Here is a 15740-nt window from a genome sequence, read left to right as displayed (position 1 = left end):
GGGAAATGTAATCATATCACCTGGCACGAACCTACGTGCTGCTGAACCAGCAGTTTGTGGTCATGCCCGCTATGAGGACTTGATAAAATATGGCGGCAGATCGGAGAAGTGGCCAACTGGTCGACCTTGTAAAGCAACAAGGTCACTTCCAGGGATAACAGATCCACAAAGCTACTCCTCTGAAGAATGCACTGATGGGAACGTGTGAGCAGAGAAGGGACCTACCAAGGAACAATCACAAGAAGACTGGCGTGACAAACAGCAGTAGTAATAGTATTTTCTTCTATCTTCATATAAAATGAATCATTTAAAAGGCAAACAATGAAAAGACTTGGCAAACACCTCATTTCTCAGACACAGAAACTCTTGAGTGGTGACCACACAAAATGTGTAATGTCACAATGATACGAAATGTTACGAAAATATCATTTCCAAAATTTAATTACACATTTGTTATGTTTCACCTAATCAAACGATGAGGACTGCTGTTCTTCCTTAATCATTAAACTAGAGAGAAGAGAATTTATGCTGAAAAAAAGAAAATACTGTCTCTAGGAATCCATCACCGTATCTAAAGGTTACACAGGCAAGAATAAAACCTGCTTTGTTTTAATAACAGGCACCTTTTATGGCTTTCCCCCCTTTACCTCTTCCCTAATTCAATGTACCATATTGAATGCATAGGATTTCCCAAGGGAAAAATAATTCTGCTTGAATTATAAAAGTGTCACATTCACAGTTCATAGAGAATAATACTGCTCAGCTTCTCATCAAAATTATACTGCCTAGCACAGGATTCTAAATAAAGCCAGTGTAATGTACAAACTTATTATCTGACTCAGGATGTCACGGGAAAAGCAGTGGGTTGAGGGATGGAAAACCCTCCCTCCCAGGACCCACCCAGCTCCTGCGTAAATTACTCAAACAGCTCTGGATGTCACTGTCTCACCCCCCAGCTCACCGGTCTCCCAGTGTTAACTACTTGAAGGCTTTTGAAATTTAGCTTCACATAAAGTCCATGATTCCATCAATACACATATAAAAATAACTCATTCCACCATAAACTTCTGCACAACAGTTAAAAGGAAATTTCTAATTATTCACTATAATGCAGCTGCTGATTTTCTAAGCACACGTAAGACGTAGTCCTTTTTCATACTTGCTTATGCGACAGCTCTAGCCGACATGTTTCTCAGTAAATTTCTTCCTGGGCATATTTAAGGTCTGGTCTCTTCTTGGGCCTCAGCTTGGGTTACTTGGCATGCAGGCCGGAACACCAATCCTACATGAAGCATTAAATACTTTTCCATCAGCCAGTGGACAGGGCCAGAGAAGAGCTGCGGGGCCCATTTCACAAAGTCACAAATTTGCACTGGCTTCAGCTACATGTACAAACGTCTTGCGTGCCCTCCTCCTTCCCCCTGGCCCTTCGAGCTCCCTTCCCATGATCTCTGCATCACGAAGCTGCTATTTCTCTTTTCAACTTCCTTGAGTCTATTCCTACCAGAAATGGTTACTCCTTTACATCCAGGAGGTTGATGAGAGTTTGTTCTGAAGGTCGTTATGGACCTAAAGAGACAGATGGACCCTCCATGTTCTCTCGAATTATAAACAACAAGAAAATACAAGCCCCTGATTACTGGTGGCCATTCTCTCCACGAACAGATAACTGAGCCGAGGGAGGAGATCTTCTACGCCTGGTCACAGTTGTGCCTGTCTAACACCTTGGATGCCCCAGTTCCAAGAATCAATTATTCTACTTCCTTCTGGACCTAATTTGAGTGGGATGTCAGCAATCGGATTACTGCAGCTTTCCAGTAAGACCTGAAATCAAGTAGTCCAGAGTTCTGCCGCTGTTCTCATTCCACATCAGGCTGATTATTCTGGGTCCTCTGACTCCACACAAACTTCAGAATCAACATGTCATACCCACAAAGGTATTCGCTGAGACCCTGACTCGGATGACAACGCGTGTACAGATCACGTGGGGAAGAACGGACATCCTAACAATGTTGAGTTCTTTTATCCATACACTGGAGTATCTCCCCGTTTATCTCTTGTTTGAGATTTATGCAATTTGCAATCAAAAGAAGCCTCACTCCACAGAAACTCAAAATATAAAAATCAATCCACAAGACCTACAACAAAAGCATTTATAAATACCACTGCACCAGTGAGTTTCACGCGAGCACTTCCAGATGCCCCATCTTCAGTTCCCTTGTGAAGGTCTTGTTTTAGATGGGTCGGGTGGTTTTTTAAACCATTTTAAATGTCATCCTTCTTAGAAATAAATCTCTGGGAAGGGGCTTCACGGGGCAGCTGCAGCTGGAAGATCCCAGAGAAGAGCCAGTGAACATGGGGCACAAGTGTTTCTATCAAAAACTCAGCTTCTAAAATGCAGACTTTTTACATGATTATGCTTTCTGCCCATCCCTCGGGAAAGCTTTTCCATTATTACTTCTAATGGACACCACGGTGGCACTGGGAGGATCAGAGAGATGGCATGCATCCAAAGGCTTTGACAAGGAAAAAACCACACAAATACAAGGGATGAGGATTATTTCACGCTCCACAATCCGGCTGGACAAAAGCAGCAGATAAATTCCCTCCAAACCATATGGGAGCCTGGGCTGGATATCCCCTCGCACTGTGTTATATAACCAAGCATCCAGCAGCGACAGGCTCTGTATCTGCACAAGCGCCAACAGCCCATCGGCCTGCGGCACCACTGAGCAGACACCAACGACGGGTGGAAACGAGATGCTGCTCATCAAGAAAGGAAATGAGGACCTGGTCCTAAAAGACCGCAGTACACTCAGAAATGGCAGGTGGACATCCATGAAGATATCCGGAAGGTGCCCGGGAAGTAAATAAAGACGGGTCAGCACCCAGCAGCTGCATGGAGCCAGGTTTCCTATGACAGTGAGAAGAGTAGCTCACACAGCAACTCCCGGAAAGAAGTTTCCAGCGGAGTTTTGGAAGAAGCCCATGCTCAAAGTCCATCCGCTCTACGACCCTCCCCTGCTCTGAGAGACGTCTCCAGCACCCATGCTTAAGCCAAAGACTTCGTAGGTGATTATGACACCTGCCTTGGTCTTCCTCACCTCCTACATCAGATCAACTACCACGGCCGGCAAATTATACCACAGGTCTCCATCTCCTCGAAACTCGTGACCAGTACCACAGCCCAACGGATCTCGTCCAGGGACAATGCTGCCGTCCCAAGCCCAGGAGGCACTGGCAGGACGCCCGGAGACATTGCCAGTTCTCCATGCTCCCATGTGCAGATGGCAGGGATGCTGTGGACCATCCTGTACTCCACAAGACAGCCCCAGGACCAAGAACTGTTGGCCAAAGGTCAACAGTGCTGGGGTGGAGAGCTCTGCTCTGGCCCCAGGACCACGGTCCCTCACCTGGATTCCATTAACAGCCTCTCACCCCACGGCTTCCTCTCTCAGATGCTCTAATCCATCCTGCAGATGGCAGCCAGATCTGATCTGACCGAACCCTCCCCAGGGGACCTGCTGAGTGGCTTCCAGGGATCCTCACCAGGCCCACAGCACTATGCCCAGAGCTGCCTCTCTCCTCTCTCCTCACAGTCCTGGCCTTCTCGCTGTCACCCTATCCAGCCACAACCACTGATCATCTTGGGATTCTGTGACAGCAACAAATACCTTCTTGTCTGCTCCCTCTACCTGGGGCCTCCACACTTCACACTTTAACCAGCTCCTCCTTGGAACCTTCTCTAAACCCCCAAATTATTTCCAATCCCCACCTCCTGATATACCTTGTCATCCTCTCCCTTACTTGTCCTTAAGAGGACTCATTATAATCTAAAGTGAGAAGTTTATGTCTACGATTTGCTTAAAATCATGTATTGCCATCTGCAACTCTATGCTTATGGGTATGGCTACTTGGTTAATTTCTGGCTCATTCTTAAATGCAATCACCATGAGAACAAAAGCCCTGTCTCTGCTATTTGTGCCCAGTGCCCACCACAGAGAATGAACATATTATTAAGTGCATTTTAAAAATGTACGACCAGGGTGCCAAGGTGGCTCAGTTGCTTAAGCGGCTGCCTTCAGCTCAGGGTCCTGGGATCAAGTCCTGCATCAGGCTCTCTGCTGAGCAGGGAGCCTGCTTCTCCCTCTCCCTCTCTGCTTGCTTGTACATGGTCTCTCTCTCTCTGACAAATAAATAAATTAAAATTTCTTTAAAATGTTTTTAAATGTAAAATAATAAAACACACACATACACACATATGACCAAAGGATTAAGCGCTAGCCCTCAAGCGATCAGAGGCCTGCTCACACTCACAGGGACACTGAACAAACTGGGACTGTGAGGGAGGAAGCTGGCCTGCACGACATCATGCCCAGGAGCGGAAGGTGGGGGAACCAGAGGCAGAAAGCACAGATGTGGAAGGTATGGTGAGGGAGTGACCTCTAGAAGGCCAAGGTCAGGGGCAGAGAGAAGGAATTCACTGGAGCCACAAATTTAAAGGAGCACTTTTTCCCCAGTGAGCATCATGTCCAAGGCCAAGACAGAGGGGATGGCGAGGAAATCCCTGGAACTCTGCAATCCCAAATTAAAGGCTTGTCCTCTGATACAGGTAGGGACAGGGGGATGACCAGCATGAAGGAAACCTGCCACAGAATTTTTTAAAAAGATAAATGCCAACAACTACTTATCAACAGAATGATTCAAAGCAGGGTTAAAATGCTAAAAGCAAACTCCTGGTATCCAACAATGGAAAAATTAATACGATGAAAAACCACTTGATTAACTAACTGAATGCACATCAATTCAGGTGCATGTTCTGAATGGTCATTGAGCCATGACAATCATAATTATGACTGCTCATGAATACGGAAAGACGCTTGTGATATAATGGCAAAGAAGCAGGAAACCAAATGGCATGTATGTTGGAACCATCAAAATACGCATTCCCATGCACCACAACTGGTGGAAAACCAATACAGATGGTTTGATGGCTCAAGGACAGTGGCAGAAAGAAACCACTTTCATTTCTGCTACTGTTACAGTGAGCCCTGTTCTACCAAGGGGGGTGAGGAGGGGCTCAAGGAGGCAAGTGTATCCATACAGAGGTCTTGCCCGTGGGTGGTATCCCAAGCATCCCAGGGGAGCACCCGAGAAGTATGTGCACTGGGGCCAGAAGAGATTCCAGAAATCCAAAGCTAGGCAAATGCTCCCCAACTATCAGTCTGGCAGAAGCCAGAAGCGTGGTGTCTGATGTGTTCAAATCCCTCGGCCAGACAGTGGAACTCTCTGCAGAGTCTGGAAGCCACAGACCAAAAAGCAGTAAGAGGAAACTGGAAGCATTTTGAGCTGATGGTTTACTAAGAAACAGTCATAAAATACTTTCGTCACCTTTCCGTGGTTTTGTTTTTGCTGCTGCTTCTTTTTTGACTTGAGTCATGACTTGACCTCCAAGCATCTCTTCACCTGCGTATAGGGAGAACTTGCACCATCAGAAGAATCCAGAACATCAGACAGATGAGGGCTGGAAGCCCAGGTGAAGCCAGCCCTGAAGGGAAACCTGCCCAGGCTCGGACTCCCATGCTTCCCCTCCTGCTGGTGCTCACACAGCGGCCAGAATGTTCTGTATGCTAGGTCAGCCCTGGCCACTTCCAATTCTAAGTGTCACCCAGGGACCAACACGAGCAGAATTAACATGAAAACTCTTGGGTCCCCTTCTCCAGAACTACTGAGTAAGAATCTCCATTTTGACAAGACCTCACACTGAGATCTGGGCCCCAGGCGCCGGGCTCTGCCCCTCCAGCTCTTCCTGAACCGCTGGTCTGGGTGCCGCTGGAATCCCTGTAGAGTCCACACTGACTTCCGCTGTAGGATGAACTGTGTCCCAGAAAAAGATCTGTTCAAACCCTAACCCCTAGTACCTGTGAGAGTGACCTCATTTAGAAAGAGTCTCCGCAGACAGAATCAAGTTAACACAAGGTCATATGAGAACAGGGTAGGCCTCAAATTCAATAGGACCACTGTCCCTAGAAGAAGAGAGACACAAAAACTCAGACACACAGGGGGACCCGGTGTGAAGAGAGAGACAGAGACAGGAGTGAGGTGTCCACAGGCCAAGAACTCTTGGCCTCCACAAGAGGCCAGGAGAAAGGCATACAACAGACCCCCAGAGCACAGTTACGTCTGTATGCTTATATGCCCCCCCAAATTCCTATGTCAAACCTATACACCCCAGTGCGACGGTGTCAGGAGCTGGGTCCTGTGCGGAGTGGCTAGGGTCAGATGCGGTCATGATGGTGGGGCCCGTGAGAGGATAAGTGCCCTAATAAGGATCAAAAGAACCTGCTTCCTGCCTCTGCTCTCCACCATGTGAGGGAAAAGCAGTCTATGATGTTCGGTGGTAATGGCTCAAACAGATGAAGACAAGCACCCAGAAGGAACAGGAGAGAATACATTTGTCTTAGGAGGCCCCATCTGAAATACTTTGGTCCAGCTGTCCCAAGAGGTGGACTCTTCCTCCAGGCTTGGCTTGGCTTATCCCCACAGCTGCTGAGTCCTGGCCGCCCCCTCCTCTCCGTGTCAGTAGGAGAACTCTCCGGGAGGCCTGGCCTGGCTTCTCCGGAGCTGCAGACCCTCAGCCGCTGGATGTTCTAATCCAACAGGACTTCCCCTACAGCAGACAGCATAACCGGGAAGGTCACATCCAAACCACCCCACCCTCGTCCTTGTGGGTGACGAGAGACAGAGAAGCAACATCCTGCAACATCTCTACTACTCTTGGGTAATCACCACAGTCCACAGCCATCCCCAACCTCAGAACAAGAACGAAGAAACATTTCATTGTTTGCTGTGAGTACACCTTCCGGGCTCAGAGGCTACCAATCTCTTTAAGGTGCCTCTGGTCCCTCCTCTCCCTGCCTGGTTCCCTCAGGGCCCAGAATCATCTGGGTGGAAGGAGCTGGACGGCAGAGCTCTCATCTTCTCACCTGGCATGGCCACTGAGCCGGTACCGACAGAAGAGGTGGCTTCTGTGGACAGAATGGCTCTGCCGCCCCATGACCCTGCACCTGAGAGGCTGGGTCCCACAAGGCAGGCAGTGAAGTACAAGCACGGGGAGAACCCGGGCTCCAGGGGAAACCAAGGCCAGGTGGTAGCACAGGATACATCAGTGCAGAGAGGGGCACACGAAGCCATAATTCGGGGGCACGTCAGAGCAATCGGAACTCTGGCTGCCTCCCAGGAAACCAGACGGAAACAGCCAGGGCTGTGCCACCAGAGAGCCAGCCAGGGAGGCTTCCTAGAGCTCTGCTTACCGAGATGAAAACCAGAAACAATCCAAGTTCCCAAACACAGAAAACTGGTTCAAGCAGTGAGGACATAACCAGGAGGTCACATGCAACCTTAAGAAACATGTTCTTGAAAAATACTACAGGATACAGGGAAATACATATGGAAATACACACACACATATACACATGTACATATATGTCAATATGCATGCATGTACATATCCTATACAGCACATATCCCCACAGACATCTGATGACATGAAGGAGAAAAAGCATGCCATTATAAAGACAAACACGCTAACAGGGTAATTAATTCATGGGAGATGAATGGTAAATGAGTCTTCTTTTTCTTATCAATGATTGGCATTTTCCACTTTTCTAACAAGATCACAATTACATTTAAAAATGAGGGCAAGGGCACAAAAAACGCCGCTTTGTTTAGAAGCAGTAATTCACATCCTCACGAAATCTCGCAATCTCGCACACAGCACTAGAAGCAGAAACCGGGAGGGCTCAGAAGGCAGGGGCGGAGTGGGGAGCAGCCAGTTCTGTAACTGAACCCTGGAAGGCCCGGAGTTCCCTGTGAGCCTCACGTCCTCATCTCAAGAAGAACCGATGATTTTGGATCCTTATTTGTCATCATTCCTAATACACCGAGACAGCTTTTCCAGAGGTCACAAAATTCTGAATTCTCAAATTTGTGACAGGCAGTGTGGACCCCTAGTGCTAGCTTAGAAATGATAGAAAGCAACAAAATCTTCTGATAAAAAAGAATTTTAGACAAGCTGTATGGCAAGTGAGTGCTGTTCGTTTCAAGTCAGGATACAGTTTTTAAGGAAATGAAACAGTGCTTCTCAGAGGACAAAACTCACCCAAAAATGGCATTTACCACAATCACGGTACAACTTATTCCCAACACAGAGCCTACCAGAGAATCCCAGATAGACCAGCACCACAAATGGTAAGAAGAAAGCCCACACCCGGGGGCAGCCCCGGGAAGGAAGACAAGGCCTCCCGCATCTGTGCACCAACCTCAGCTTGGGGGCCTGGAGTTCAAGTACTCTTCACTCCCCGCCAATCCATTCTCCGCAAGGGAAAGTCACCGAGCCACAGTGGCCCAAGTCTTTATAAGTCAATGGGAGACACAGAAAATGAACCATATTCTCATACTAAACTGAAGGAGAAACAGTAGAAAAAACCTGAAGAATGATAAAGAGCAAGGCTTTTAAATGTGGGGTGAGATACACTAGACGTTCAGGAAAAAAATTTAGTGACTGTCAACCCGCAATTTGTTTTTTGTTTTTGTTTCTGTGAAATATGTTAGTTCCGAACAGACTGAAGGATATTAGAATAGAAAACGCTGGAGGGTATCATACAGAATTAAAGGTAAGAACCTTTCCATGAAACATCTTTCAGCTTTATACACACACACACACACACACACACACACCACGAATCTATTCCTTACTGTGGATCTTGGCCAAAGTTTCCCTCTACAGAAAGTTCTAGAATTCTCCCTAGACACACCAGTAGACCATGCCTAGGAGGCAGGGTGGTCTTCTCTAGGATCATTCCATAGAGTTAATATTCCAATATTTTGGAATTGAGTAAATCTGCAATGTGTGTATCTGATCGTAAAACCCCAACCACCCCAAATCTAGCCCAGCAATCCACAACTGGTTAAGAAAGAGAAAAACCCACGGCCAACACAGTGGGACCATGACCAAGATCTATCTGGTCCTCCTAGAAGCCTCCGTGACCAGCCCCATCAGACTCCCTTTACTCCCTTCAAACACACCCAATTGCGAGGCATTTGGTCAAAATTTTTGTTTGCTTGTTCATTCGTTTGTTTGTTTTTTTTTTGGGGGGGGTGTAGAGAGGGAAAGGAAGGAGAATTTAAAGCAGGCTCCACGCCCAGCGTGGAGCCTGACACAGGGCTTGATCTCAGGACCCTGAGATCATGACCTGTGTGGAAATCAAGAGTTGAACTCTCAACCAACTAAGTCCCCAGGCACCCCTGGTCAAAGTATTTATAATTGCTTTATGCATGAACATACCACATGTCCACTTGATGGAAAGGTCCACCAGAAATGATATTTATGCCTTTACAGCCCCAGAGCATCAGACACAGAGCTGCTGTCCACCAGTGTGGATGACAGGTATGAGCCGTTTCTAAATACAGTCAGATGGCTGGTACTTAACACTGTTCTCCAGGGGAGTTGAAGAGAAAAGAATGTGGCTCTGGAATTTAAGCTAGGCTTCAATCATCACTCCATTCCCATGCTAGTCACATGGCCCTGGGCAAGCTAGTTCCCATCTCTGGTTGTCTGCATGAGACAGCACGGAGAGTACCTAAGAGTTTTATCGTAAGGATCAAATAAACTGATACATGTAAAGCACTCAGGACAGAAAGTGATCAATGCGTGTCAGCTGTTGCTATTCTAGCACGCAGAGCTCATGATTCTATCAACCCCTGGAATTAATTCAGGGAGGCTTCCCAACATCCAGATGTTTTGTGTTCTCTAGGGAAGGCACTCTACTTACTTCAGTCTCTAAGGAATTAAAGTCTAGGAGGGCTGGCTGGGCTGGCTATGAAGGTTTCTGAAATACAGAAACTGCAATCTGACCCATCTCTCCAGGCAGCTGGAAAACATCACAGCTTTCTGAGAAGAAGACCAGCAGCAGATGTCAGTTTTAGGAAAACATTGAAATACAGTCAGGAAATACGAAAGGGCAGGTACAGCACTGAGGGTAGAGAGAGTAGAGTTAAGAAACTTTCTGCACAATTTTATCAAGAAGAACAGGGGTCATGAGCAAACACAGACGTGTGTATCACAGCCAAGGAGAACAAAGGGAAGAGAAGGCAGTGGAAGGAATGGCCACATCTAGCTTTGGAGAGGCCACATCTGAGTGCCATTGCATCCAAATTGGGAGAGAGATGTACCACGATCACACAGTGGAGAGCAGAGGAGAGAACCAGGGGGCGTTGGCCACGGTACAAGGACCCCCTCGTGGGATGGGAAGGAGAGAGAGAAGTGTGACAGCAGAGAAGGATCCCACAAGCATCGGCTGAGTGTTGAGGGCATGACTGCAGACAAACTGAAAGGGCAATCTGATATGCAGACAGAAGATTCTAGACGGAGAGGATGGGTAAGGGACTGACCAAAACCCCAGAGGCAGGAGTGGGTAGGGGAGACTCTGCACCGGTGGAAGGCTACTTTCAGTGTTCTGATGGGGACTGAGAAAGGAAAGGTGATGTCAGACAGATCAAAAGGATCTTCTCGGCAAAGCAGACAGACTAGCATCATTTGCTAAAGGTGGTGACAGGGGCGGCAATAAACCTCAGGCTGGAGAAGTTGCCAGGAATAGCTGGTAAGGTAAATTCACTACGGAATCTAAAGATAAAAAAAGAAAGATAAATTTAAAGATTAAAAAAAAGTCTTTTTGAGTAAAATGGTACAGTTGCTGTGGAAAATATGGTAATTCATCAAAAAATTAAACATGGTATTACCATATGACCCAGCATTTCCACATCTGATATATACCCTACATATCAGTAACAAGTAAAAGCAGAGACTTGAACAATTATCTGCAAACTTAGGTTCACAGCATTACTCACAATGGCCAAAAGGTGTAAACAGTCCCGAGGTTGGGGGCATTCACTAAGGGATAGTAAAGCAGCACAAAGATCAGTCTGTCTCCAGAAACAGGTGGATTCCCCAGAGAAGGATCCAGAAGTGCTCCAGGCAGAGAAGGGAGAGACAGAATAGCGCACACAGCCCTGCAGTTTCCTCGCCCACGTCACAAAAACACACCCCCTTTGTGTGTGTGCTCCCGTACACTCAGCGACCCAGGAACAATGTCTGGTACTGAGTCAAACGTAAGGCAGCACCGATGGCAATGACGTTGATGCCATGTTCGTCCTGCAGTTAATTATTCTCCCCAACTCCTCTGGCCTCTTTCTCCCTGAAGGCATAACATGCCGGGGCTGACCCTCGGTGGCCAGGGCGATGGAAGGAGTGGCTGCACCTCTGGGAAGGTGACTGCAAGATGCCGGCTCTGGGGACAGAGCAGGCACACCCCCACTCCCCATCCCGTCAGCTCACCCCACATCGCGCCAGGAAAACACGACAGTGTGCGGACTTCCTAGTCACAGATGAGGGCACACAGATCCTCTCAAAAATCAAAACGGCCACCAAGGGCCACCCTTTGGGGAACAACACGTAACCCTATGAAATGCCACGGTCTTTTTTGTATCTTCTCTCTAGAAGATGATTCATAACTGTTATTTCCACTTCCGCAGAGCAAAGCCTGGAGGATGAGAACAACACAAAAACCAGGGACCTGGGATGGGAGTCTTTAAATCTCACCCATACAGAGAGCACCTATTGTGTAAAAACAAGGTACAAAATTAGCCGCAAGGGAGGCAACGTATGAACCAACACTCTGCCGCCAGCCGGTCTCGCAGACATAAAGTCTTCATCACACATGAACATCCCTGATCTCACTCCCATCTTACGAGAAAACACCCACTGAAGGAAGGTCTTACAAGACTCCACTCACTGAATAATCCGACACACAGGGAGGTGGGCAGACAAGAGTCAAGCCCAGTCAAATTTAGTAATGTAAGAGTATATTTAGCAATCGAAAATTACGTCTGGGCTCAAACTTCCTGTAATTTTTATCTATTCTTACGCCCGCCGCGCCTGTTTTTCTGAAATGCCACAGGATGTAGTGGTAAGTGTCCTGAACACGTTGCTAATTTTAACCCTAGGACAATAAGGAAGCTTGAGGCATAGCAAGTCGCCAAAATGGTTAGCCTAAAACTTCAATGTACGCACCACGTCCCTCTCCCTGTAGATCACCAGTTTTTCTACAAGAAGTTCACATCAAGATCAAGCAAGTCCATGGAAGAATCCAGCAGCTCTGCGGACAGCTGCACCACCTTGAGATGGAAGGCCCCGTGCACTCCACCCAGGGCTGGTTTTGACAGTGGCCCTGGTCACAGCAACTGTGGGACACACCTGACACACACACGTCTTTGCTCCAGATGGAATGGTAATCACTTTCCGAAACATTTTCAAGACAACAGCCTTAACGATGTTTTCTGAATTACGCATTAAAAGAGCATTAAGGAAGGAGAGTAACAGCAACAGCAGCTACAGTGAACAGTCACATGAAAGCCGCCAAGTGAATCAGTCAGAAGACTCCTGTCCTCTGAGGGCACCAGCCTGGGCGGCGGCCTGCACACCACACCTCTGTCTGCAGTCGGTCAACCCCATGCAAACGGCCAGAACGGGGGAAGCCAGAGAGCGGGCCGGCCGCCCCGTGTTCCCGCCTCCCAGCACCTCCACACCACAGGCCCGACGACCTCTCGTGAGGTCCTTCCACGGGGCGACAGGGTGAGAACAAGTCATCTGAGGTGGTAAAAACGAGGACGGTGGGGACGCTGGATCCCTCGCTCTTCTGGGCAAGCATGCGGGACCAAGACGTATCCGCGTTCCAGCAACGTAGCCTGAGGTCCGACTGATGCCCAGGGCGCCCACAGCCTCAGCATCCCCACCTCTGCCCAGCCCCCAAGACACCCCGACAAGTGACACGCGAACATTTTTCTTATCAACATCCTCACGTTTATATTAACTCAGAGCACGTCCTTGCCGCAGAGCAAAGAGAGGGCAGGGGGCCTGAAGACACCACCAGAGGAGGGAAAACAGCATCTCAGGACACGGGGCGCAGGATGCGCTCGCCACCAAAGCCGCCCCTGGGCCGCCCCGCGAGCTCAGGCTCTGCAGGAGGAAGAGCCCCTGCTTCTCGCATGCCCAGCGGGGGAGCCCGGCAGCTCCCAGCGGGCGTGAGGATGGCCGCTCCCGCCGCACCCCAGGGCCTACCTTCACCCTGACGGTCTGGTCCGACACACTGCTCATCATGTCGCTGATGGATCTGAACAGCTGCAGCAGGGACTCCATGAAGTCGGCCTCCCCTTTGTCTTCATACAGTCTGCAAAGGAGCACAGGACGCTCGATGGGGCCTAGTGGACAGGGCCTCATGCCCATTTGCCCCCGCATCACAGCCTTGCAAGCTGCTGCTGGGGCGGCAACTGAGAACACGAGAGAAAATCCGCCACATCCATGGAACACAGGAGGCAGCTCAGAAACGGGGTTCATCTGGGCCACACGGCTAGGGGGCTGGGGCCTCAGGCGGAAGAAGCTGGTTTTTAACCATACCATTTATGTACTTTTCTCATTGTAACATAATACATTTTCTAAATCTGCAAATCGGAAACGTATAGAAAGGGAGGGAAGGAGAGAAAGAGGAAGGAAGACCAGAGGAAGGAGTAGCAGAGAAATTCAGCTTTAATTTTAGCCCACGGAGATTACACCATCAATATTTTGGTGTATTTTCTGCCAGTGTTTTTTTAAACCCACAATGTCACATAATTAACATAAATTTAATTTCCTGAATTTATCACCATCATGTAGCCATTTGAAAATGATATTATAATAGTAAATTCAAAATTACTTTATTTCAGAGTAATGACACTATACAATTCATTCATCACAGAATTGTTGATAATGGGAAAATTGTCACGAGGTGGAGCATATTCAATAAATGGGTAATAAGGAAGTTGTACATTGGTTACACACTGGTTACACACAGACAAATATATGTTGCTAATTATAAATAAGTTTCACGTATAAATTATTTATTAGCAGTTACTTCAAGTTGCTGTGTTACTAAAAAGCAACGCATTTGCATTTTAAAATGCTGCAATGCAGATGTTTTCTTAATATAGACTAGCTTTCTGCCTAATTAAAGTATACCATACCTGAAAACTTGAGTACAATGGAAAATTTTGTAAACTAAATGATAATTAATTACCCTAGAGGTCATCTTATATTTAAATGAGTTCCACTGTAAAGCAACAAATTCGGTCGAAAATGGGAAACTGTAACCTAGTGCATCCATTTTATAAAGGATTTTATTCAATAGGAGTTTGTTTAAAAGGTGCATAGCCTACAATCATGAACTCCTGCTTACAGGGAACACGAAGCAACAGAGCAATGTTTTACAGACCGGTCCAAACACTTGGGGAGGCTTCAAGCACACAGTCACTCTCATCCTCAGGACATCTGCCAATCTTAGAGCCGCGTGGGGTAGGAGACTAACAATCTCTGTAGAGTGGGCTTTCTATCAGTCTCCAAAGATAATGAACGGTAATGAATTAGAAAATGCCAGGGAGATGGGTCCCACATGACAGAGCAGATTCTCCACTGAAAACTCTAGGGAACCAGGAGCCAACCAAATGTAGACCAAAGCTTGCAAAGGCTACACACATTAGAGTAAAAGGTCAGTCCCACTATCCTGCCTAGAAGGGGAAAGGATGATCATCTCTGAAACAAGAGACCATCATCTGGAGCTACATTTAAGTAAAAATTAACTAAAAATAGAACAGACCACGTGGCCAAACGAGAAAGAAAAAAAGACAACAGAAACAGAACGACGGGTGGTCAAGATACTGTAGCTAGCCAGCAAGAATGTCAACGTAAATTACTCTATTTTAAAGTAGGAAAAAAATGGAGAAAATAAAAAGATGGAAATATGAAAAAATTGATAGAGAAAACAGAAGATGGGAAGTTTAGTAGAGAAATAAATCTACAGAAAAAAATCAAATGAAAATTTTAAAACTAGGAACTATAATATCTAAAATTAAGAATTCATTATGTCGGTTAAATTGAGATCAGACCAAGTAAAAGGTAGAATTAGTTAAGTGGGAGATGATCAACATGAAAATAAGTAAGCACAGAGGGAGACAACAGACAAAAGAGTGTTAGAGATATGTAGGGCATAACGAAGGGTCTAATACATATATGACTGAAGTTCCAGAAGAAAATGAGAGACACAGGTGACAAATATGACACCAGAATAGATAATGACAATAAATTTGCCAAAATGAATAGAGAAAAATCAATCCAAAGTTCAAGATGCTCTGAAAATCCAATGTAGGATAAAAAAAAAGTAAAAGCATTTCTATAAAATCCATAGTAAAACTGCTCATAACCACAGAAACAACATATTGTAAGCACAGCTAGAGGAAAAACAAACAAACAAAACACACCGTCACCTTCAAAGACATAACAAAAAGTCTGAAAGCTGATTTCTCACCAGAAAAGATGGAAATGAAGAGAGAAGAGCACAGTATCTGAAAGAACTAACTGCCAAACTATAATTCTATATTAAATAAAAATTTTCTTTAAAAACGAGGAAATAAATGATTTTCATACAAACCCTGCAGCAGACTTTTATTTAAAAAATTCTACAAGGAATTTTTTTGGGGGGGAGGGGAGAGTGCAGAAGGAACTAACCTCATAGATAAACATGAAATTGAAAGAAAACTCAAAAAATGATAATAAATATAAAACTTATTGAATTAATACTTACTATACAAAATAG

At 46.4% G+C, this 15740-nt stretch overlaps 1 protein-coding gene across 2 annotated transcripts in view; it reads right to left on the bottom strand.

Annotated features, from left to right (window-relative positions):
- Nucleotides 1-15740, bottom strand: part of LOC111145075 (dedicator of cytokinesis 1) — a 506031-nt gene that overhangs the window by 364896 nt on the left and 125395 nt on the right. For both annotated transcript variants that reach the window (XM_022499695.1, XM_022499696.1), the window contains exon 23: nucleotides 13178-13286. In XM_022499695.1, coding sequence (XP_022355403.1) covers nucleotides 13178-13286 — 109 coding nt within the window. The remainder of the gene's footprint in view (nucleotides 1-13177; nucleotides 13287-15740) is intronic.

Source organism: Enhydra lutris, unplaced genomic scaffold (assembly GCF_002288905.1).
Source record: "Enhydra lutris kenyoni isolate GAN:26980312 unplaced genomic scaffold, ASM228890v2 scaffoldscaffold12, whole genome shotgun sequence".
Taxonomy (NCBI): Eukaryota; Metazoa; Chordata; class Mammalia; order Carnivora; family Mustelidae; genus Enhydra; species Enhydra lutris.
Note: the sequence above shows the minus strand (reverse complement) of the source record. Positions and strands in the feature narration are given on the sequence as shown.